Source organism: Mirounga leonina, unplaced genomic scaffold (assembly GCF_011800145.1).
Source record: "Mirounga leonina isolate KUSES-001 unplaced genomic scaffold, KU_Mleo_1.0 Mir_94, whole genome shotgun sequence".
Taxonomy (NCBI): domain Eukaryota; kingdom Metazoa; phylum Chordata; class Mammalia; order Carnivora; family Phocidae; genus Mirounga; species Mirounga leonina.
The window spans coordinates 48,951,887-48,974,441 of NW_023270855.1; the positions used below are offsets into that span (position 1 = coordinate 48,951,887).

The 22,555-nt window shown below is 42.3% G+C and overlaps 1 protein-coding gene across 3 annotated transcripts in view; it reads left to right on the top strand.

Moving 5' to 3' along the window:
* Positions 1–22,555, top strand: part of ADGRE3 (adhesion G protein-coupled receptor E3) — a 42,639-nt gene that overhangs the window by 15,184 nt on the left and 4,900 nt on the right. For 2 of the 3 annotated variants that reach the window (XM_034998307.1, XM_034998308.1), the window contains exons 5-14: positions 38–108; positions 5,790–5,973; positions 8,380–8,499; positions 13,814–13,998; positions 16,160–16,327; positions 18,980–19,177; positions 19,466–19,701; positions 20,417–20,483; positions 20,705–20,796; positions 22,277–22,445. In XM_034998307.1, coding sequence (XP_034854198.1) covers positions 38–108; positions 5,790–5,973; positions 8,380–8,499; positions 13,814–13,998; positions 16,160–16,327; positions 18,980–19,177; positions 19,466–19,701; positions 20,417–20,483; positions 20,705–20,796; positions 22,277–22,445 — 1,490 coding nt within the window. The remainder of the gene's footprint in view (positions 1–37; positions 109–5,789; positions 5,974–8,379; positions 8,500–13,813; positions 13,999–16,159; positions 16,328–18,979; positions 19,178–19,465; positions 19,702–20,416; positions 20,484–20,704; positions 20,797–22,276; positions 22,446–22,555) is intronic. The other variant, XM_034998309.1, reaches the window with a different exon arrangement.

Genomic DNA, 22,555 nt, shown 5'->3' on the forward strand with positions numbered 1-22,555 from the left:
GTTCCAACAAAAACTTCCCTTGATTTTTTTTTTACAGAAACCACTTCCTCAGCAACAACCAAAGGCATGAAGGATGTGAGCATAAGCCCAGTCCTTGAACCCAGCCAGGTAACAAATGTTTACAAACCCCAAAATTAGCAGGTGGAGGTGGATACTATATATTATATGTCCACTATACACTGTATACCATCTGTGTATCATAAATGTGTGACATGTCATATATATTATATATTACATGTTATTCTATGTACTATATGTTAATATAATAGTTTTTAATTATAGTATAATAGAAATTAATTATAACACAATAGTACAATGTTACATATAATTTATATTATGTATAGCTGAACTATATAAATATACCACTATTTATCACTATATGTATATTGCTATATATCTCACAGTAGAGATAGAGTGTGTATGTACATATGGATGTGTGTGTGTGCGTGCACACACATGCACACGTGTGTGTATACTGCCCCCTAAAGATAGGATCCATCCCAGACCAAGAAAGACAGACTAAGTGAAACTGTATTAGGGGCACCTGGGTGGCTCAGTCGTTAAACATCTGCCTTTGGCTCAGGTCATGATCCTGGGGTCCTGGGATCGAGCCCCGCATCAGACTCTCTGCTCTGCGGGAAGCCTGCTTATCCCTCTCCCACTTCCCCCTGCTTGTGTTCCCTCTCTCGCTGTCTCTCTCTCTGTCAAATAAATAAAATCTTTAAAAAAAAAAAAAAAAAGAAACTGTATTAGGGTATGCTGAGCTGCTACAACAAAGAGGCCCAAATATCCAACAGCTTTAAAAAGATGGATCTTTATTACTTTCTGAGTTAACGGTCCAGGCTGGTGAAAGGACTCTGCTCCATGAGGCCATTAAGGGTACTCACATTCTTCCCATACTGCTGCTCCACCATCCCCTGGCATCTTGTCCTCAATGACATGACCAAAACTGGGTTGCTGCAATGTGGTATTTGTACCAGTGGATAGAGGGGAGATGAGTCCAGGGCAATTTGCCTAGAGCACAAAGTGAAGAGGGGAGAGTGGAGAAAAGGGATACATCTACTCACTTGATTATATGCTAATGAAGTTGTGATAATTTCCTTGGAGATCTGTCTTAAAGCAACAACCCAGAAGTCGAAGGTATCACGGCAAAACCTAGCTGCAAGGGAAGCTGGGACAACGTGGTCTGTATATGGGGAACATGGTCCAGGAAAAATTTTAAGGAATTCATTCAATTAGTAAAAGGAAGGGGGAGGGGAACAGATATTGTAGGCAGTTACAAAAGACAGACCAAGAAAGTGCCTGTTAAAACAGAGGAGCATAGAAGAAGGGAGGGAAAAATAGAATGGGACAAAATCAGAGAGGGAGATAAACCATAAGAGACTCTTAACCATAGGAAACAAACTGAGGGTTGCTGGAGGGGTGGGGGCTGGGAGGATGTGGTAACTGGGTGATGATCATTAAGGACGGCATGTGATGTAATGAGCACTGGGTGTTGTATGCAACTGATGAATCACTACATTCTACCTCTGAAACTAATAATATACTATATGTTAATTAACTGAATTTAAATAAAATTGAATTAAATTTAAAAAAAAAAAAAAGAAAGTGCCTGTTAGGTAGTAATCACTTAGTGTCTGTAAACTGACTCTGAATGTTAACAGAGAGAATGACCCATGTCTCCAAGAACCTAAAGTCTAGCAGAATGGGCTCATCCCTTCCTCTCCCTACTCCCCACCTTCACCCTGCTCTACTCCAAAGGGACCATTCACATCTTGCCCTCCAAGCTCCAGGCCTCCAAGTACATGCTGATCTCTCTGCCTGCAACTCTGTTCCCAGTTCCTCACCTGGCTGGCTTCCTTCTACCCTTCTCTGCTCAAGACTCAATTCAGGTTTCACATCCCCCTGGATGACCTCCCTAAACCCTTCCATATGAGTTTATATCATGTTCTTCCCCATGTTCTTCTGTGGAGGTTAGAAGTATAGACAGCGGTTCAAATCACAGCACCACAGTGACAAGTAACATGGGCAAAATGACACAGCCCTCTGTATTAGTCAGGGTTCTCCAGAGAAACAGAACCAATAATAGACATAGATAAAAAAGATTTGTTATAAAAAATTCATTCATGCAAATATGGAGGCTGACATGTCCCAAGTTCTGCAGTGAACAAGCTAGAGATCTAGGAGAACCAATGGTGTCATTCCAGTTCAACTCCAGAGACCTGAGACCATGGAGAGCTGATGTTTCAGGCAAGCCTGAACAACAACAACAAAAAAACAGTGTCCCAGCTTAAGGCACTCAATCAGTCAGGCATTCAGGCAGGAGATAATTCCCTCTTACTCAGACATCTTGTTCTGTTCAGGCCCTCCACTGACTGGATGAGGCCCACTAAAATTGGGAAGGGCAATCTGCTTTACTCCATCTACCCATTCAAATGTTCATTTCATCCAGAAACACTATCACAGACACACCCAGAATCATGCTTGACCAAATATATCTGGGTACCCACTGGCCCAGCCAAGCTGACACATAAAATTAACCATCACACTCTGCAAGATTGATTTACTCATCCGTAAGATGGGGGTCATCATGGCACCTACCTCCTTGGAAGGATGGGAAGGTTAGATGAAATACTATATGTAGAGTACTTAGCACAGTGCCTGGTCTAGAGTACACCTGCCATCCAGGTTATCCATTGTTACCTCTGGTGGACTCAACATTTCCATGATGTGTCATCACCACCTAGAGAGTGAGCTTCTTGAGGGCAGGAATCAGCCCAAGCCCACACTGGGAGTTCAACAAGTGTCCATGGAAGTCATGAACAAATAATCATGTAATTAACAGGAACATTTCATTATGAAGTTTCATTGCCCATTTCCTCAAAAATTTAAACATAATATTCCCATATGACCCAGCAATTCCACTCCTAAGAATATACCCAAGAGAATTGAAAGCAGAGACTCAGATACCTGCATGCCCATGTTCCTAGCAGCAGTATTCATGGTAGCCAAAAGGAAGAAAGAGATCAGATGTCCATCAACAGATGAATGGATTTGTTTTAAAGTAGTATATCCACACAGTGGAATATTATTCAGTCATAAAAAGGAATAAAGTTCTGATTCATGTTACAACATGGGTAAACCTTGAAACCATCATGCTGGGTGCAAGAAACCAGACACAAAGGTCACACAGTGTAGGATTCCATTTCTATGACGTGTCCAGAACAGGCAAATCCACAGAAACAGAAAGCAGATTAGTGGTTGCCAGAGCCCAGGAGAAGGAAAAATGGGAAGTGATTGCTTAATGGATTTTATCTCAGGATGATGGAAATGTTCTGGAACTACATAGAGGTGGTGGTTGCACAACATTGTGCATATACTAAATTGCTACTTCATTGTATACTTTAAAAGGGTGCATTTCATGTTGTGTGAAGTTCACCTCAATTAACAAATCCATTGCCAGAAAAAGGTACAAAGTCTTCAGGCTGGATCAGACTCTACAATAGTGGTAGCATGGAGGACATTAGGAGAAGGAAGGGAAAAATGAAGGGGGTGGAATCGGAGGGTGAGATGAACCATGAGAGACTATGGAATTCAAGAAACAAACTGAGGGTTTTAGAGGGGAAGGGGAAGGGGGGGGATGGGATAGCACAGTGATGGGTATTAAGGAGGGCATGTATTGCATGGAGCACTGGGTATTTTATGCAAACAATGAATCATGGATCACTACATCAAAAACTAATGACGTATTGTATGGTGACTAACATAACATAATAAAATAAAATAATAAATAAATAAAAATAAAAAATACAATAGCAATTCTGAAGGGCAAATGCTCTGGTGCCTACTCTGTACGAATGAGTTTAAACCAAGATGATTTCAGCTGTCATTTAGAGGACTAAGGTATGTTTTCTATATTGGGCAGGAATGGGAGGCTGCTTGTAAACTAGCAAATTCAGCTCAGAATTTCCACAAAGACTCAGACCGAAAGAGCAAAACCTTGAAAAGATTTATTTGAACCCTGGTTCTGAATGTTTCTCCAGCTTTTTTGATATATCACTCTGCTTATAACTCTTTTGTGCGATAGCATTTTCCTCCCAAGGCATTCATGCAGCCCATGAACACTTGCTGAGCACCTGCATTTGCCAAGGACTGTTCTAGGTACCATTTTGTGAGCAAGACAAAGTCCCTATCCTATCCAGTACTTTGCTGTCTAGTACTTTAACATACAGGCATACCTCATGTCATTGTGCTTCATTTTATTGTACTTGCACTGCGATTTTTACAAATTGAAGGTTTAGGGAACCCCACATGGAACAAGTCTATTGGTGACATTTTTCCAACAGCGTTTGCTCACTTCATGTCTCTGTGGCACATTCTGATAATTCTCACGGTATTTCAAACTTTTTCATTATTATCATATTGGTTGTGGTGATCTGTGATCAGTGATTTCAACTCGCTGAAAGCTCAGGTGAGCATTAGCATTTCTTAGCAGTAAAGTGTTTTTAGTTAAGGTTTGCACATTGCTTATTTTTATTCATTGATTGATTAATTGGCTTTTTTTAAGTTTTTATTTTAAGTCCAGTTAGTTAACATACAGTGTTATATTAGTTTTAGGTATACAATATAGTGACTCAACACTCTCACACATTACCTGGAGCTCATGGGTGAAATAGGTGATGGGGATTAAGGAGTGCACCTGTCGTGATGAGCACCAGGTAATGTAAGGTTTGTACGTTTTTTAGACAGAATGTTGTTGCACACTTAAAAGACTACAGTATAGTGTAAACAAAACTTTTATATGTTCTGGGAAACCAAAAACTTTATTTGAATAGCTTTACCGCGATATTCACTTTATTGCGGGAGTCTGGAACCAAACCTACAGTACCTCTGAAGTGTGTCTGTGCCCACAAATCCCCTCAGGATCTTGTTAAAGCGCAGATTTGGACTCAGTCCCCCAAGAGGCTGCATTCCAAATGGGCGGCCAGGTGATGCTCATGCTGCCACTACAAAGACCACACTTTAAGTACAAGGATGTGGGGGTTCGCATAAAAATCTTCTTTCAAATCACCTATATTACAATTAGATTATGCCTATATTTATAAAACTTCACCTTGGCTCTCCATTCTTCTCCCCTCTGGTTCATCACTTTGCTTTACTTCTTAGATAAATTTCTTGACTTAAAAAGGCCAGTTAGAATGTCTGAGCTATAACTCTACTTCTCATTTTCTCAGCTTTGGCTCCACTGACACTTGAGCTTGGGTCACTTTCCGGAGAGGGCAGGGGAGGCACGGCCCTGTGCATTATAAGTTGTTGAGCAGCATCCCTGGCCGCCACCCACTAGATACCAGTAGCATCCCTCAGTGCGGGGGATGTCTCCAGACATTACCAAATATCCCCGAGGAGTCAAAATCGCCCTAATGGAGAACCACTGGTCTATTTCTGGCAACCTTACCACTTCCCTGTTGGTAAAAGATGTTCATAATAACCAACCCTCATCTAGTGTTTACCAGGCACAGACACTGTTCTAAAAAGGTAGCATCTCTTAATTCATTTAATAATTCCAAATACTCTATGGGGTCCTTTTATTGTCCCTATCCTAATATGGGGAAACTGAGGCACAGAGAAATTGGGTGATTTTTCCAAGTTCACACAGCCTTTCAATGGTGGATCAGGATTGAAACCGGGTCTTCTGGATCCAGAAGCTGCTTTCTTGTGCTTTCTACTTTCCCTCAGGGTGTGGGATCTATCAGATTGGATTTGTATTCTTATTCTTTGTATCTTCAAAGCTGCAACATGTTGTTGAGATATTCGAGTCACTTCTCGCTAATAACACTCTACCGGGAACGGGAGAGAAGAGCAAAGTCGCATCTTGGGCCACAAATGTTCTCCAGCAAGTGGAATCAAATGCTCTAGAAACTGCCTTGAAATCCCCGGAGCAAAAAATCCAGAAAATCCACAACAGTACTGTGGGTAAGAAGAGGATATGGCCTGATGCACACAGGGGGTTCATTATAAGCTGGAGTCTGGGTTACACAATTAGAAAAATAAATACCCTGCCTGGGTCCACTTATACAGACTTCTAGAAAATGCAAGTTAACCTATAGTGATGGGTGGAGGGGGGAGGAGGGAGAAAATTTGAGGAGACTGTTGGGTATGACATGTTCAGTACCTTGATTATGGGGTTGGTTTCACAGGAATATAGTATATACACAGGTATATACACTCAGTAAAACTCATCAAATTGTACACTCTATTATGTGCAATTTATTACACATTAATCACAGCTCCATAGACCTGTTAAAAAAAAAGAAAGAAAGGGGGTGCCTGGGTGGCTTGGTTGGTTAAGCGTCTGCTTTCAGCTCAGGTCAAGATCTTGGGGTCCTGAGATCGAGTCCTGTGTCAGTCTCTCCCCTGCTCGTGCTCTCTCTGCTCTCTCACTCACTCGCTCTCTCTCTCTCTCTCAAATAAATAAATAAAATCTTCTAAAAACAAAAAGAAAGAAAGAAAAGATTGCCAATCGTTTCCAGTCCTGAGTCTGGGATTTTGGCTTCAAAGTAGTTTTTTGGGTTTTTGTTGTTGTTGTTGTTGTTTAATCCGAAGCCTAATACCTACTGGCACATATCACAGTTCCATCCCAGAAGGAACATCTTACTGCATATCTTTTGAATAAAAATACTTCTATCATACTTGTCATACATATTCATAACGTAACCACGTGACGAGAGACTATGGTAAATAGTTTGATCTTCGTAATCATTTCGCTATTTTAAAAAATAAAAATAAATAAATAAGATATCATAACAAAGCCAAGTATTAAATTTAAAAAAAAAAAGAAAAAAACACATAGACAAAACTAAATTTAGAACAGCCAAATCTGCCCACAACCCAATCTTCCTATCCTATAACCATGTAGATGCATGTCTGATGCAGATGCATATTTGCTGTGTATGTGACGTTGTACATACAATTTTCACTTATTACATCACCAACCTCTCTCCGTGTAAATTATATACATCATCATTCCCTACATTATTGTCTTCAATGGTTTATCAAATTGCATTGTATATAATTTATTTATACTGTATTTATTTCCCTATTCTGGGAAATGTGGGTTGTTGCCAAATAACCCCGTGAACAGACCATTGAAAATTTATCTGTGTATATTTTTTTGATATTTTCTTAGGATAAATTCATAGAGGAAGAATCATTAGGTCAAGGAGAAAAGAAACATTTTATAGACTTTGATACATATCACTATATTGGCCTTCAGAAATGCTGTTTGCTGTGCTTTTATTCAGCCCAGGGATATCAATGGATTGGTGTGTGCCTAACTAATCATTTTGCTTTACCAATTTGTATGATGAGATAGTTTACACTCTATAAAAATAATAATAAATTTTTATAAATTTTTAAATAAATAAAATAAAATCCCATGCCTAACCTTCTTAGGAAACTGGAATCAGGATGTATTCATTCATTTCATTCATTCATTCATTCATTCATTTCATTCAAAATTAAACCATTTTTCAGATTACAATAGCTCTCATCTTTCCTGATCTGGCCAGGTCCTAACTGATGGGGCAGACCATTGCCCTCACCTCACTGGGTTTCACTTCCCTCATCTGTGAATGGGCAGACACAGCAGGAACCCGACTGTACCCATCACCCAGTTTCAACACTTTCAAACTCACAGCCAGCCTCCAGCCGTCTGCTAATATTTAAGTTAAATATTTTCATGAGCTTGTTTCTTGATGGCAATTCTCCTGTGACTTCATTTTCATTGGAAGCATGGTTCCCTGTTACAGAGATAAGCTGTCAATTATTAAATCAATTCCTCCTTGTTGAACATTTAGATAATTTCCTATTTTTCACACTATCATCTCTGCTGCTGAAAACTTTCTTGTAGCTAAATCTACCCGCCCGTCCATGATTGTTTTCTGAGAATTAATTCCTAGAAACAGAATTGTTGCCTCAAAGATGACTGCTAGAGGGGGCGCTACCACTCTTGACTTCGGTTCAGGCCATGTTCTCAGGGTCGTGAGATCGAGCGCCGTATCAGGCTCCACGCCAAGCATGGAGCCTGCTTAAGATTCTCTCCCCGCCCCTGCCCCTCCCCCTGCTCATACTCTCTCTCTCAATAAGTAAATAAATAAAGTCTTTTTTTAAAAAAAAGATGAGTGCTAGAGAACTTTAGTTAAGAACTTGTTTCAGGAGTTAGGGTCTTACCTCGTTTGGATAAGGGTCCCTCATGGGGTTATTTGACAAGGTACAGCCTGGAACATCCTAGACATTCAGTAAATGTAACCTGTCCATGTTGCTATGCACATTTTTAAAGCTTATAATAATGGCAAACTTGATTGTTGCTTTTCTCACCAGCTATTGAAACTCGAGTTGTTACAGACAATTGCTCTGAAGAAGGAAAGATCTTCAGCTTGAACGCCCACATGAACTCAGTGGACATCCACTGCAATGACATTGTGCAGGAAGACATACAAGGTACATACGGTGGCTGTATTCAGAACCTCTAAGACACACAGATCAGTATCATTGTATGAGTTACAAGGAGAGTCGCCAACAGGCTCCTTCCTAATGAGTTTGTTACCCTAAGACTGTGTCAATTGAGTCTTTTCCTTAAAAAATCTTCCCAAAGTGAAGGCTTTCTATTCTTCAGCATGGAAGACACTTCTCTGCAATTTGGGGGCAGTTCTGTCCTGGTCTCAGGTGACGTTCACCCAAACGCAGTCCCCGAGAAAAGTGTAAGTTTATTTGGGAGGTGATTCCAGGAAGCATCAGTCGGTGTATTAGTCAGGGTTTCCCAGAGAAACAGAATCAATATGGTGTAGGGGGCAGGGGGATAAAGAGAGAGAGAAACAGAGACAGAGATTTTAAGAAATTAGCTCCTGTGATTGTGGATGGTAGCAAGTCTAAAATCTAGCCAGCAGGTTGGAGACCCAGGGAAGAGTTGATGTTCTACTGTAGACAAAGACAGGCTATAGGCAGAATTCCCTCTTATTTGGGAGAAGAGAGTCTTTTTCTTAAGGCCTTCAGCTGATTGGAGGAGGCCCAACCACATGGTGGAGGGTAATCTGCTTTACTCAAAGTCTATTGATTTAAATGTTACTCTCGTCTTAAAAAATGCCTTTACAGCGACACCCTGACTCATGTTTGACCCAATATCTGGGTAGTATGGCCTAGCCACATTGACACATAAAATTAACCATCCCAGTAGGGGAGAAAAGAAATGAGACAGGGAAGAGGAGACAGCCAATACAGGTATTATTATGGTAGTGAGTAGGTCACTGCTGGTGGTAAATGTGACTCATCCCACTGAGCTCTCCCATTCGAGGGAGAGCTGCTCTGATCCATCAGTGGTTGAGGGCCCTGCCATTCTGCCCTGTGTACCAATCCAACACATTCACTGCAGGGAATGCTCCCAGGCAGAGAGTTGCAGTTGCTTGCAGGAGAATTCATCGGCATGTAAGGAACCCAAGAGTGCCAAGCAAATTAAGTTAGGGTGCCTACAGCATTTGCTACAGCCTGTGTATGAAGGAACGGATTGTTACTATTAATTGTCCCGGTGTTGCCAGACTTTCTGATTTTTCAAGAGAAATTGGGTTGGTTGCATGAATACCTTCAATTTTTAAATTTGGTCTTACAATAGCTGCCTTACCATTATAACTGCTATAGCATGACAAATGGGGTCTTAAATCCAATCCTATAAACGTGGGATACAGCTGGTCTGTACTATCAGTGAAAGGCCCCGAGTAAAGGCATCAAAATGTGGACAACTAACCACATGCTGAACTGAGGAAGTGTCGTGAGACAATTAGTTCCTATCACTTCCTCTCCTCCCCCAAGAAGATAAGAACTTGAACCTGCCTCGTTTGAGAATGGGCCAGGTGGAGGATGGAAGCCAACCTCCAACCACACAAGTTCATGCTTGCCTTGTCACCAGGAGTTTCTTCTAAAACTCACAATTTGTAGAGAGTGTGCAAGACTTCACAGTGCGAGCCAAACAAAGCACATCTGCAGCCCCACATGTTCTCCGATCACATTCTGGGATACTGGGGATTAGGATTTCACATGTGAAATCAAAGAGGACACAACTCAGCTCATAAGAACGTCCTCTGCTGAATTGTTTAAGTAAGTCACAGACATCGTAATGTGATTACATGTGCCTGAAGGGGCACCTGGCATAAAAGTGCCCAGTGGAGGACTATTTACCCTCCCCCAGTGGGCCCTATAGTCTCACCTCCGAGCATTTCCATTGGCTGCTCCTCTACCAGGAACGCCAACCACCAGGCCACTGGGTGAACTATTACTCTTCAACATGGTTCAGCTTTCACCTCCTCCATGAAGCCTCCCAGGACTGCCCACTTCCACCACAACACCAAAGTCAGGCCCTCCCTCCTCTGCACTACCCCCAGCCTCTTGAACTTGCCTTATCCTGGCATCTAACATGTTGTGTTGTATCTAGATTGCCATGTCCTTGTCTCCCCCACCATGCTGGAATCCCCATAAGGATGGCAATCATGAATTATTTTTCTCTAGAGTCACCATTACAGGCTCATTACATAGAGAACAGTGATGAATGTTCTCTGAATTAAATCCACGTTTAGGTGGAGGTCTCAATGTTCCTAAGGAGAGAAAAGAACCCATTGACCGATGTGTGACAAGCTCCCAGAGGGACATTTCTCTGTCCTTCACGTCCTGTCTAGGGCAGGAGCCTTCTTTGTCATGGGGGCCACCCTGTGCCCTGTAGGATGATGAGCAGCACCTCTGGCCTTTATTCACTAGACACCAGAAACAAACACCCAGTGTGGCAACCAAAAATGCGTCCAGACATTGCCCAATGTCCCCAGAGGGGGCAGAATCACCCCCCCCACCCCCAATTGAGAACTGCTCGTGGAGAGCGACCTTATAATTGACCTTCAAACAGTAACAACTTTAAGACTGAAAGGAGGTGCTATCGAATTACACCCAGACACCCATCAGAGGTAACACGAGACATACAATCCCATGACACCCCCTCCCTGTAAAACATCTCAAAGAACAAAACCCAGGCCACCGGAAGCTGACCGTGAACACCTACAGCCACCCTTCTCTTTTCTGCTTGTGCTTTTGCTCCTAACCAGAATACTTCAGCCCAAAAATAAGCTATTACTAAGCACAAGAACAGATGGACATATCACCTGCCCATCTTTTCCAACCACCTACCACTGTTTCATTCTGACAAATGGAAACTGTCATTAATTCGGAGAAACAGCAATGAATTGCTTCTGATTCCCCAGGCAGGACCAGAGAAGCCTGATTAGAGAAACCTAGGAGGAATTTATTCCAATAGGATGCGCTGCATAGCTAGTAAATGACAAAGCTGGGATTTTAATCCAGAAACCTATTAACCTATTTCCTGTCTCTACAATCCTAACTGCTTCATATATATGGCCTCGGCAGTGTGGACTTCTTGGCGGCTACAAAGAATAAAGAAAACTTATTGACATCGGAATATGGTCATAACATCCTATAATCCTATAACCCACCATATTCAAACTAACTACAAATATATATGTTTGTTTATATATATATGTTAGTAACTAACATATATAACACATATATATGTATATGTTATATGTGTATATTATATATTATATATATATAAACAAGAGAAATTTATTTTCTCACAGTTCTGGAGGCTAGCAGTCTGAGATCAAGGCATTGGCAGGGTTGGTATCTTCCGAGATCTCTCTCTCTGGCAGATGGCCACCTTCTCCCTGTGTCTTCACATGTTTTTTTTTCTGAGTGTACATCCCTGGTCTCTCTTTGTGCGTGCAGATTTCTTCTTCTTTACTCTTCAATCCAGGTCAGCTTTCACCTCCTCCATGAGGCCTCCCAGGACTGCCCACTTCCATCACAGCACCAAAGTCAGGCCCTCTCTCCTCTGGCCCTATCTTTATAAAGGCCCTGTCTTCAAACACAGTCACATTCTCAAGTACTATGGGTTCAGACTTCAACTTAATTTGGGGGGGGGGGGGACACAATTTGGTGCATAACACTATCCTACTGATATATGTCATGTGTATGTCCTTCTAATATATAATAGAATTATAAATACATGATATAAATATAACCTGTACACATATATTTAGTCTATTAAAGTATGTTAACAACAACAAAAAAATGGTCTAAAAAAAAAAGTATGTTAAATTGGGTCACCTGGGCAACTCAGTCGGTTGAGTGTCCGACTCTTGATTTTGACTCAGGTCAGGATCTCGGGGTCATGAAATAGAGCCCTGTGTCAGGCTCTGAACTGGTTGTGGAGCCTGCTTAAGATTGCCTCTCTCCTTCTGCCCACCCCCCCCAAATAAAAAAAAAATAAAGTATGTTAAATTATGGCTTTCCTTTGCTTAAACTCCCTTAAAATAAAAGCAAAAGTCCTCCTCAAGATTCATAAAGCCCTGCAGGATCTGCCCCCATCACATCCCTGCCCTCACCTTCTCCCACTCTTGCACACACACACTTCTTCAGCCACACTGGCCTCCTCCCTGTTCCCTGAACCAGCTGGGCACGTTCAAGTCTCAGGACTTTGTCCCTGTTATATCAGATCTACCTAGAACATTCTTCTATGTGGCCATGTGGCCCCCCCTTCCCTTCACACTGCTGTCTGAAATCTGTCTGAAATAGCATCCGCCAAGTCTCTCTGTCCTCCCTTACCTCACTTAATTTTCTCCCTAGGACCGATCATTTCCTGACATACACTTTTACTGATTTGTTTATATTTGTTTGTCTCTCTCCTGCATCAGAAAGATCTGTAAGAGCAGAAATGGTTTCTTTGCCCCCCACTGTATCCCCAGAATAGTGTCTGGACCCTAGTAGGCATTCCATCAAAAAAAAAAAAAAAGTTGAATAAATGAATAGATAGATAGGGGTAGTGGCCTAAATTTCTATACACATTATTTTTTTCTAGATCTGGTTTACATATATAATATATGGGAGAAGATGATCACATTCATACGTACATACAAAGAGATAGCCATACATGTAACCCACCTGTTAATGGATTTCTTTAAGTCCAGTCTCAACATTATGCTTCATTTGAAAGGAATGCAAAACCAATTCTAAAAGTCTTGAAAAATAAATCAGCCTTTCCAGAAGTCTCTTCAGGAAGCGGAATGACATCACGGAAAACTTACCTAACTCCCTAAGCTTTCTCTTCAAGCCTGACCCTTCTGGCTCCTCTCCTCCTCCCTCGAAATTCCATCTGCCTCTTCTTTGCCCTCCTCCCATCTTATTTGATGCATTTTCTCCTAAGGCTACAGCCATGTCCTTTCTGATGCAAATCAGCGTAACCTCTCTTTGTTTGTCCAGTTCTTCTCTTCCCCCCCAGGTTTTACCCCCTTCAATACAAAAAAGGGTTCAAGACCACAAACACACTGTCTGTCTCAGAGGTGAGAAAGGGAGAGACTGTGAGAATCTCTATTTCATTTGACCCTCATATAGGTGACTATGCATGCGTATGTATACTTGTGTATACATCATGTGTGCGAGCATGGTAGGTGTGGGAAAGGAATGATGGCACTTTTTTTTTTTTTTTTTGAGAGAGAGAGAATGAGAGACAGAGAGCACGAGAGGGAAGAGGGCAGAGGGAGAAGCAGACCCCCTGCCGAGCAGGGAGCCCGATGCGATGCGGGACTCATCCCGGGACTCCAGGATCATGACCTGAGCCGAAGGCAGTTGCTTAACCGACTGAGCCACCCAGGCACCCCAGGAATGATGGCACTTTTAAAGACCCCCCCTTTTTCTGTTTTCTCAGGTCCCACGGCAATTGCCTTTATTTCTTATTCTTCTCTTGGAACCCTCATAAACGCAACATTTTTTGAAGAGGCAAATGAGAAAGACCGAGTTTACCTGAACTCCCAGGTAGTGAGTGCTGCTATTGGACCCCAAAGGAACATATCTCTCTCCAAGTCTGTGACTCTGAGTTTTCAGCATGTGAAGGTGGGTCAGAGCTGCATTTGAACTTGCTTAGGTTTCTCGGAGGTAGAGTGAACAATGTGCGTATACCCTCGCCAGTCAGTGCCTCTGGGCTGTGCTGTCCAATCAATACCTTAGCCAGGAGCCTCGTGTAGCCATTGAGCATTTGAAACTTGGTGCATCTGAATTGAGAATTTGAAGACTTAGTATTTCTGGATTTAGACTTGGTAGTTCCAGATTTCGAAGCCCTCATAAGAAAAAAAGCATGCAAAATATCTCATTAATAACTTTTTAAGGGGCACCTGTGTGGCTCAGTCGGTTAAGCATCTGCCTTCGGCTCAGGTCATGATCTCGGGGTCCTGGAATTGAGCCCCATGTCAGGCTCCCTGTTCAGCAGGGAGTCTGCTTCTCCCTCTACCTCTGTCCCTTCCCCCCTGCTCATGCTCTCTCTCTCTCTCAAATAAATAAATAAAATCTTTGAAAAAATAAATAAAATATTTTTAAGAAAAATAATATTTATATTGATTGCATATATTGATTTATATTGACGTACTAAAAGATACTGTTTTGAATATAGTGGGTTAAATAAAATGTATTATTAAAATTAATTTGAAATGTTTCTTTAGCTTTTTTAATATGGCTAGCCGAAAATTTCAAATTACACAAGTAGTTCACATGATATTTCTCTTGGGCAGCATGATTCTAGTGCATGGGATTATTTTAGTTGGAGGTACCTCCAATTTTATTCTGTGAAATTTGAACTGAGACATGTTATTCATTCCCACATGAAAGCCTGGTATTAATTATTAGGCTACATAACTTGATCGGAAAAAAAATTTTATTTAATTCGTTCCCTTTTCCCCTTCTCTGCCCAAACTCTTAAAGACAGGAAGATCAGTAGCCAGACCCAGATGTAATAAAATTCATCTGTTCCCTTGCCTTTCAGCTTTGTCATGAAAGTAAGAGTTGAAAGAAATCCTGCCATTTGCAACAACATGGATGAATCTTGAGGGTATTATGCTAAGTGAAATAAGTCAGACAGAGAAAGACAGATACTGTATGGTCTTACTTATATGTAGAATTTCAAAAAGCCAAACTCATAGACACAGGTATTTTTGGTTACCTGGGGGGGGGGGGATGGGAGACAAAAAGTGCAGAAGGTCAAAGGTACAAACTTCCAGTTACAAGTAGAATAAGTTCGGGGATTTAATTAACTAGAGCATGATACCTCTAGTTAAGAATAATATATTGCATACCTGAAAGTTGCTGAGAGAGTAGATTTTAAGTTGTCGCCACAAAATAAAAATTGTAACTACATGAGGTGATGGATATTAACTAACTTCATTTTGCAATATATGTATATGTCAAAAACTTATGTTATATACCTTACACTTACATAATTTATATGTCAGTCTTATCTCAATAAAGCTGGAAAAACTAGATAAAATTATATTTTAATTTTAAACAAAATAAGAATGGGGGAGTAGGAAATGTAGGATTTCTCTATCGGATGCATAAAACCTAAGTATGAAATTTTTCATATATGGCATGGGGCAGTGGGAGTGGAGCAAGAAATCTGGAGATGGTCTAGTGGATTATCAAAGGAGATACAGCCCCCCAACGGGAGAATGTGTGACTCATCTTCTTGGCCCCATGAAGTGATGCTCTGGAAACCCTTGGGACAAAAAGAAGAGGTTGAAGGCTAATTCTATTCTCTCCCTCTTCATTTCTTCCCTAAACTTCCCCTCTCGTTGCGTGAGCAATTTTTGTGTTGTAAGGGGTCAGGGACAGAATTGGTGTGAAGAAATCAGGGAAATTTGTCTTAGAGAGTGTTTAGGAAAAAACTCTGTACGAGCCACAGACTTTTTTATTTATTTACTGTTTTGTTTTGTTTTGTTTTGTTTTTGTCTGACTTCCATGGTGGGGGATAAAAGCCTGAAACCAGTGACATCCTGTAAAATTCTGGCTCCCAGAGGGCCTTGATCTTGTTTTATGGTATGTGGAACCCCAACAGAGCTGGGACTACAGGAGCAGGTGTCCTGGCACCCATTCTCTTCACTTGAAATAGAAATCACCTGAGTCACTTCTAAGCCGCGTATCTCCTCACTTGCCACCCCAGTGTAGACGGACATTCTGAGAGTTGTCCCTCCCAAGGAAGAACATGATGAGCCCTTTCTACTTTCAGAGGAAGCCCAATAAAGGAAAGGCCTTCTGCGTGTACTGGAAGAGCACGGGGGGCCACGGCCAGTGGTCCAGGGACGGCTGTTTCCTGATCCAAGCGAACAAAAGTCACACCATATGCAACTCCACCCACCTGTCCAGTTTTGCTGTCCTCATGGCCTTAACCAGCCAGGTACAATGTATACATTTAATTCGTCCGGCTAATCCTGTGTGAGCTCCTGCTGGATAAGTACCCTTTTAAAAAGGGGGGGGAGGTGCACCTGGGTGGCTCAGTTGGTTAAGCGACTGCTTTCGGCTCAGGTCATGATCCTGGAGTCCCGGGATCGAGTCCCGCATCAGGCTCCCTGCTCGGCAGGGAGTCTGCTTCTCCCTCTGACCCTCCCCCCTCTCATGTGCTCTCTCTCTCAAATAAATAAGTAAAATCTTTAAAAAAATTAAATTAAATTAAATTAAATTAAATAAATGAATGGGGGCACCTGGTTGGCTCAGTCGGTTAAGCGTCTGCCTTCGGCTCAGGTCATGATCCTGGAGTCCCTGGATCGAGTCCTGCATCGGGCTCCCTGCTCGGGGGGGAGAGGGAGGCTGCTTCTCCCTCTGACCCTCCCCCCTCTCATGTGCTCGCTCTCTCTCATTCTCTCTGTCTCAAATAAATAAAATCTTTAAAAAAATAAAATAAAAAAATAAAAAAGGGGGGGAACACAAGGGACTAGAGTGAGGGATTGCAGAAAGCATGCTGCTTTCCATAGAAAGGTCAGGGTGGCCTCTGTAAGAATTAAGCATTTGAACTGCAATCTGAATACTGAGTCAGTGGTACTGCGACATGGGTGAGCCTCGAAAACATCGCGCTGAGTGAAAGACGTCAGACACAAAGGGCTACCTGTTGTATGGTTCCACTTATATGAAATGTCCAGAATAAGCAAACCCAGAGAGTCAGAAAGTAGATTACTGGTTGCCAGGGACTGGGGGAAGAAGAAATGGGGGTAAGTGTTTAATGGACACGGGATTGCTGTATGATGTTCCCTTGCAGGGCTGTACTACAATTTACTTATCCGTTCTACAGTTAATGTGCATCTAGGTTGTTTCCCCACTGGGGGCTATTAAAAGCAATGCTACAGGTGGATGGGGATCAGCTAGATGGGGGATGGGTATTAAGGAGTGCACTTGTTATGATGAGCACTGGGTGCTGTATGTAAGTGATGAATCACTGAATTCTACTCCTAACACCAATATTATACAGTACGTCAACTAACTAGAATTTGATTAAAAATTTGAAAGGAAAAAAGAAAGCAAGGCTACTTTTCTGGGATGAGGCTTAGAAAATCCCATGTGGGACCCCCCAGGGTGACAAGAAAGCAACATTCTCCAGATGGTGTAGCTACCAGATTGTGAAGCCTCTGTTATCATGGGTTTCTGAGTGACTGTGTGGAGCAGAGTATATTTCCATCTGTACAAAGTTTAGAAACAGACACAACTAAGCCATATTCTCAGGGGTTGCATACTTCAGTGGTGAAACTATAAAGATAGGCAGGAACTGCTTATCATAAAAGGATCCTGGTTACCTCTGAGGAAAAAGGTGGTTTGCAATTGGAAAGAGCTTCTGGGGTAATGTCTACAAACTAATGATCTTACAAATCATTTAATAATTTTTAATCATGTGATACATTTATGTGTATGCTCTTTTCTGTATGTGTGTTATATTTCACAATTTTTTAAGGTTAAAAAAGCAAAGGATTAAAAAGTTCTATAAAGTGATATTGAAACAAGTGAAAATCTGCATATCCTTATAAGGGATGGCAACTATCATTTCCTACTTGTGAGTCTTATCAGTCTGCGTGGCTCACCAGATTCCTGGCTCCTGTCTTTAAGGAGATGAGTCTCCAAGAGCTGAATTATACAGATGTCTTAGTTTGGGATCTCCTAAAGGCAGATCCTGAGACAAAAATTTGAAGGCGAGTAGTTTCTCTGGGAGGTGACCCCAAGACACATCAGTAGGACAATAAGGAAGTAAGACAGAGAAGAGTAGGCAGCCAGTAAAGGATGTGTTAAAGAGAAAGTTACCCCCATGGACAACTGGGACTCAATCCCATTGGTTACTTCTGGGAGATATCACAGAACATGCATCTCAGAGCCTTCCCACATAAAGGTGAGGGAGCTGAGGTATTTATCCACCAATGCCATTACTTTTATTGCTTGAGGGAAGCTTTCAAGGGGCATTAACATCCTGGTATTTGTGACTCCTTCTGGCACGTCCAAGCATGTTCGTGTGTCAGGAGAAATACTCTCAGGTAGGGTCACTGGATTTCACAGAAAGCAGCCAAAGGGCAGATACCAATGAGTGTGAAGAGATTAATAGCCTCCGCTACACGGGGCTTCCTGCAGCTCTTGGGTGCAAGACTTAGCCTAGCATATTCATTGATTTCAAGGTGAGTCTGCTATACAACATAGAGCCCATAGTTAATACAGAATTGTGGACTTAAAAACTTATTAAGAGAGTAGATCTCATGTTGTTTCTTATCACAGAAAGAAAAAAGCAAAGAGACACAAGATCTTGGAGGTGATGGATACGTTTATTACCTTGATTGTGGTGATGGCATCATAGATATGTGCTTATGTCCAAACTCATCAAAATGTGTGCATTCAATTAGCATATTATTTTGTTATTAGGTATCCCTCAATAAAGCTGGGGGAAAAAGACTTAGTCTGACAGATACTTCTTACACTCTCTGTCATCTGGAGTCATGCCTATGTTTGGGATGCCCCATTCCAAGGGGGAGGGGGATTAATCCTGGAGACTGACCATGATGTCCTCTTTGCTGGGTCCCAGGAGGAGGATCCCATGCTGGTTGTGATCACCTGTGTGGGGCTGAGCATCTCTCTGCTGTGCCTCTTCCTGGCAGCCCTCACCTTCCTGCTGTGCAAAGCCATCCAGAACACCAGCACCTCGATCCACCTGCAGCTCTCAATCTGCCTCTTCCTGGCCCAGTTGCTCTTCCTCACAGCCATCAACCGGACCGAGATCAAGGTACTGACATTTTCACAGAGGAGCCCCTGCCCTGTCCCAGGGGTGCTCAGTTCATGGAGCCATGCTGCACTGATACCTTAATGAAATGGCCTCGGGTCCAGGGAGGTTGGAGGGGTAGGTAGCCTATTTCACATTGACTAATGAATGGAAGACATTAGGAGACAAACCCTCTCCTGACAACTCGACCATATACATGAGAGTTCTCTTCAATGGCAAAGTATGGGAAAGGTCCTGGGGTCACCCTCCTCCCTGATAGTCCCTCCTGGTGACAACTTTCTCCTCCCCCAGGTGCTGTGCACCATCATTGCGGGTGCCCTACACTATCTCTACCTGGCGTCCTTCACCTGGATGCTGCTGGAGGGTCTGAATCTCTTCCTCACTGCACGCAACCTGACGGTGGTCAACTACTCCAGTGTGAGCAAGTTCATGAAGAAGCTCATGTTCCCAGTGGGCTATGGAGTCCCAGCTATAACTGTGGCCATTTCTGCTGTGATCAAGTCTGACCTTTATGGAACACCTGATCGGTGAGCTCAAGTCTCATTCTATGCTGTGGACAGTTTTAAGGGCAGTGTTAACGATGATGATTGGGATATCCACGTTGAAACCACTCTCCTTTCCCCTCGGCTGTAACAGCTCTAACCTCTTTCCCGGTGAGGCGAGAAAGATGACAGTAAAAGTGTGGAAGGTTTGGGGTGCTTGTGTGGCTCAGTCTGTTAAGCATCTGCCTTCAGCTCAGGTCATGATCCCAGGGTCCTGGGATCGAGTCCCATGTCGGCGGGGGGGGGGGGTCCCTGCTCAGCGGGGAGTCTGTTTCTTCCTCTCCCTCTGCCCCTCCCCCTGCTCATGTTCTCTCTCTCGCTCTCAAATAAATAAATAAAATCTTAAAAAAAAAAAAAAAGAGTGTGGAAGGTTCTGGAAAGAAGGCATTTTGTGGTTAGGTCCGAGTTTCATCCTTCCCATAATTTGGGACCTCGAGTCCTCAAGTCTCAGTGCCCCCATTAGTGAAACAAGGATAACAGTTGTCCCTATGCTCCCACCCTCATGATGCTGGTCTAAAACTTCAGCAGGACTGTGCTTGTAAAATGTTTAGTGTAGCATTAACACATGGTAGTGAACAATCAAAGCCTTCATTGTCATCCACTGACATTTTCAGGAGATGTTGGCAAAGCATTGGGAAAAGTGTTCATTTCGTGCGCTTTCTCTGATCTCTCTTTGTGCCCCTTTTCCCATTGTTCCCAGCTGCTGGCTCAACCTGGACCAGGGATTCATCTGGAGTTTCCTTGGCCCCGTCTGTGCCATCATCTGTGTGAGTATGTGGCTCCAGGGTTCCCGACCGAAGAAGAAGCACCGGGCATGCTGGATGCAAGACAGCATAAGGGGCATACATTTTCTCAGCTGTATGAATTGATTTTTCCACCTGCTACCAATTCAATCCCACGTGCAGGAGGTGGGAATTGTGTGCAATTTACAGCGGACACGGTGCATTATTTTAACTTGCGTTCTGCATGATCTGTGTCATTCCTGCAGGTGAATTTAGTTCTTTTTCTCCTGGTCCTTTGGATTTTGAAAAGGAAACTTTCCTCTCTCAACAGTGAAGTGTCAACCATCCAGAATATAAGGTAAAGTGGGGTAAATGGTATTTTCTGACCCCCTCTTTTCTCTACTTATGCCCCATTGGTGCCTCCTACACATCCACACACACATACACCCCACAAACAAGTTCCAGGAGCTAGCAAACCCAGTGTCATAGTTAATGAGAGCTTGTATTAGCTGTAGTATGGGCTAAGCTTCAGTGACAAAAAGACCCTAAGAAAGGAGTGAAATAGAAGTTTATTTCATTCGCATGTCACAGTCCAAAGGTGAGCAGTCCAAGGCTAGTGGGGAAGCTCAGCTCCACAAAGGAATCCAGAGACCCGAGTCCTTTCTAGTTTGTTGCTCCATATTCCCCAGATGTTTCCTTGCCAGTATCCCATCCATGGGAAGAAGCTGCATGTTCCACATTTGCCCATATCTCAAGGGCTAGACCTTGATCACACAGTGACACCTACCTTCAAGGCAGGCCGGGAAATGTAGTCCTAACTGGGTAGCCATGTGTCCTTGATAAAACTCAAAAAAGGAAGGATCCAGCACTAAAATGAAGAAGAGGAGAATGGGGGGGGGAAAAAACAGCAATTTCTGCCACATAACACAGATGCAATAGGTTTGGGAAGGATTTCTATTAAAATATATTTTGTATGATATTATTTCACAACATTTTGGACGATGAGGACTTTTTTCATCTTGCAGCATCCATTTTATGTGAACATGTAATTTGTTGTTGATTTCATTGTAATCACAAAAATAGTGCATTTGTTGAAAAATTTTTCAAAAGTTTTTAAAATATATAAAGTAAAATCTGAAAGCAGCTAACTCCTCCCTTTCTTTTCTCCTTCCACTTCTCAGGGAAGCCAGAGGTAACAAAGTGTACGATATGTATAATATTTTCCCCAGACCTTTTTCTGGGCTGTGCATGTTCTGTAGAACAGACAGGCATGCACCCAGTAACATCACACTATGCAAATTGTTCCCCAACTAGCTTTTCTCACTTATGTATTACTATATTTTCTAATTAGGGATATATAGATACATATGTAAGGTGACCTTACATCCTAGTTTGCCTGGGATGGTCCCAGTTATGCCTGTTGACCCACTGTAATTGTTAATTAGCACCACATCTGCCTCAAAAGCCTCCCTGTCTGGATAATAAATTATATGACACTTCATCTATAAATGATATAATGAGAGAGATAAAGAGCACCCAGTTTTAGAATGCTTTATATATGTACTAATTTTGTTTTACATACTTTCCTAAATACTTTACATATGTTAAAGTCCCATTTAATCTTGGCAGCAACTGTGTGAAACAGGGTTATTATAAAGATGAGGGAACTGAGTTATTGAAAGGTAAAGTAACTTGTCCAAGGTCATAAGCCAATTAGTTCTGCCTTGGGTTTAAACCCAGCCAGAGTAGCTCCAGAGTCCTCACCATTAATAACCACACAATAGGGTGTCCATGTCCATTATTAGCTTTTTCACATCATTGTGTATGACTCCCTTCAGGATGCTGACACTCAAAACGACATCTCAGCTCTTCATCCTGGGCTGCACATGGTTCCTGGGCATCCTGCAGGTGGGTCCAGCTGCCCATGTCATGGCTTACCTCTTCACCATCATCAACAGCCTGCAGGGCTTCTTCATCTTCTTGGTGTATTGCCTTCTCAGCCAGCAGGTAAACAGCAACCCCTTTTGTTATTGTCATAAAGATAAATATTTGGAGGTATATACATTAATGAATATTTAAATCTATGTTCTCTAAATTTTCATATGAGCTGTGAGCCA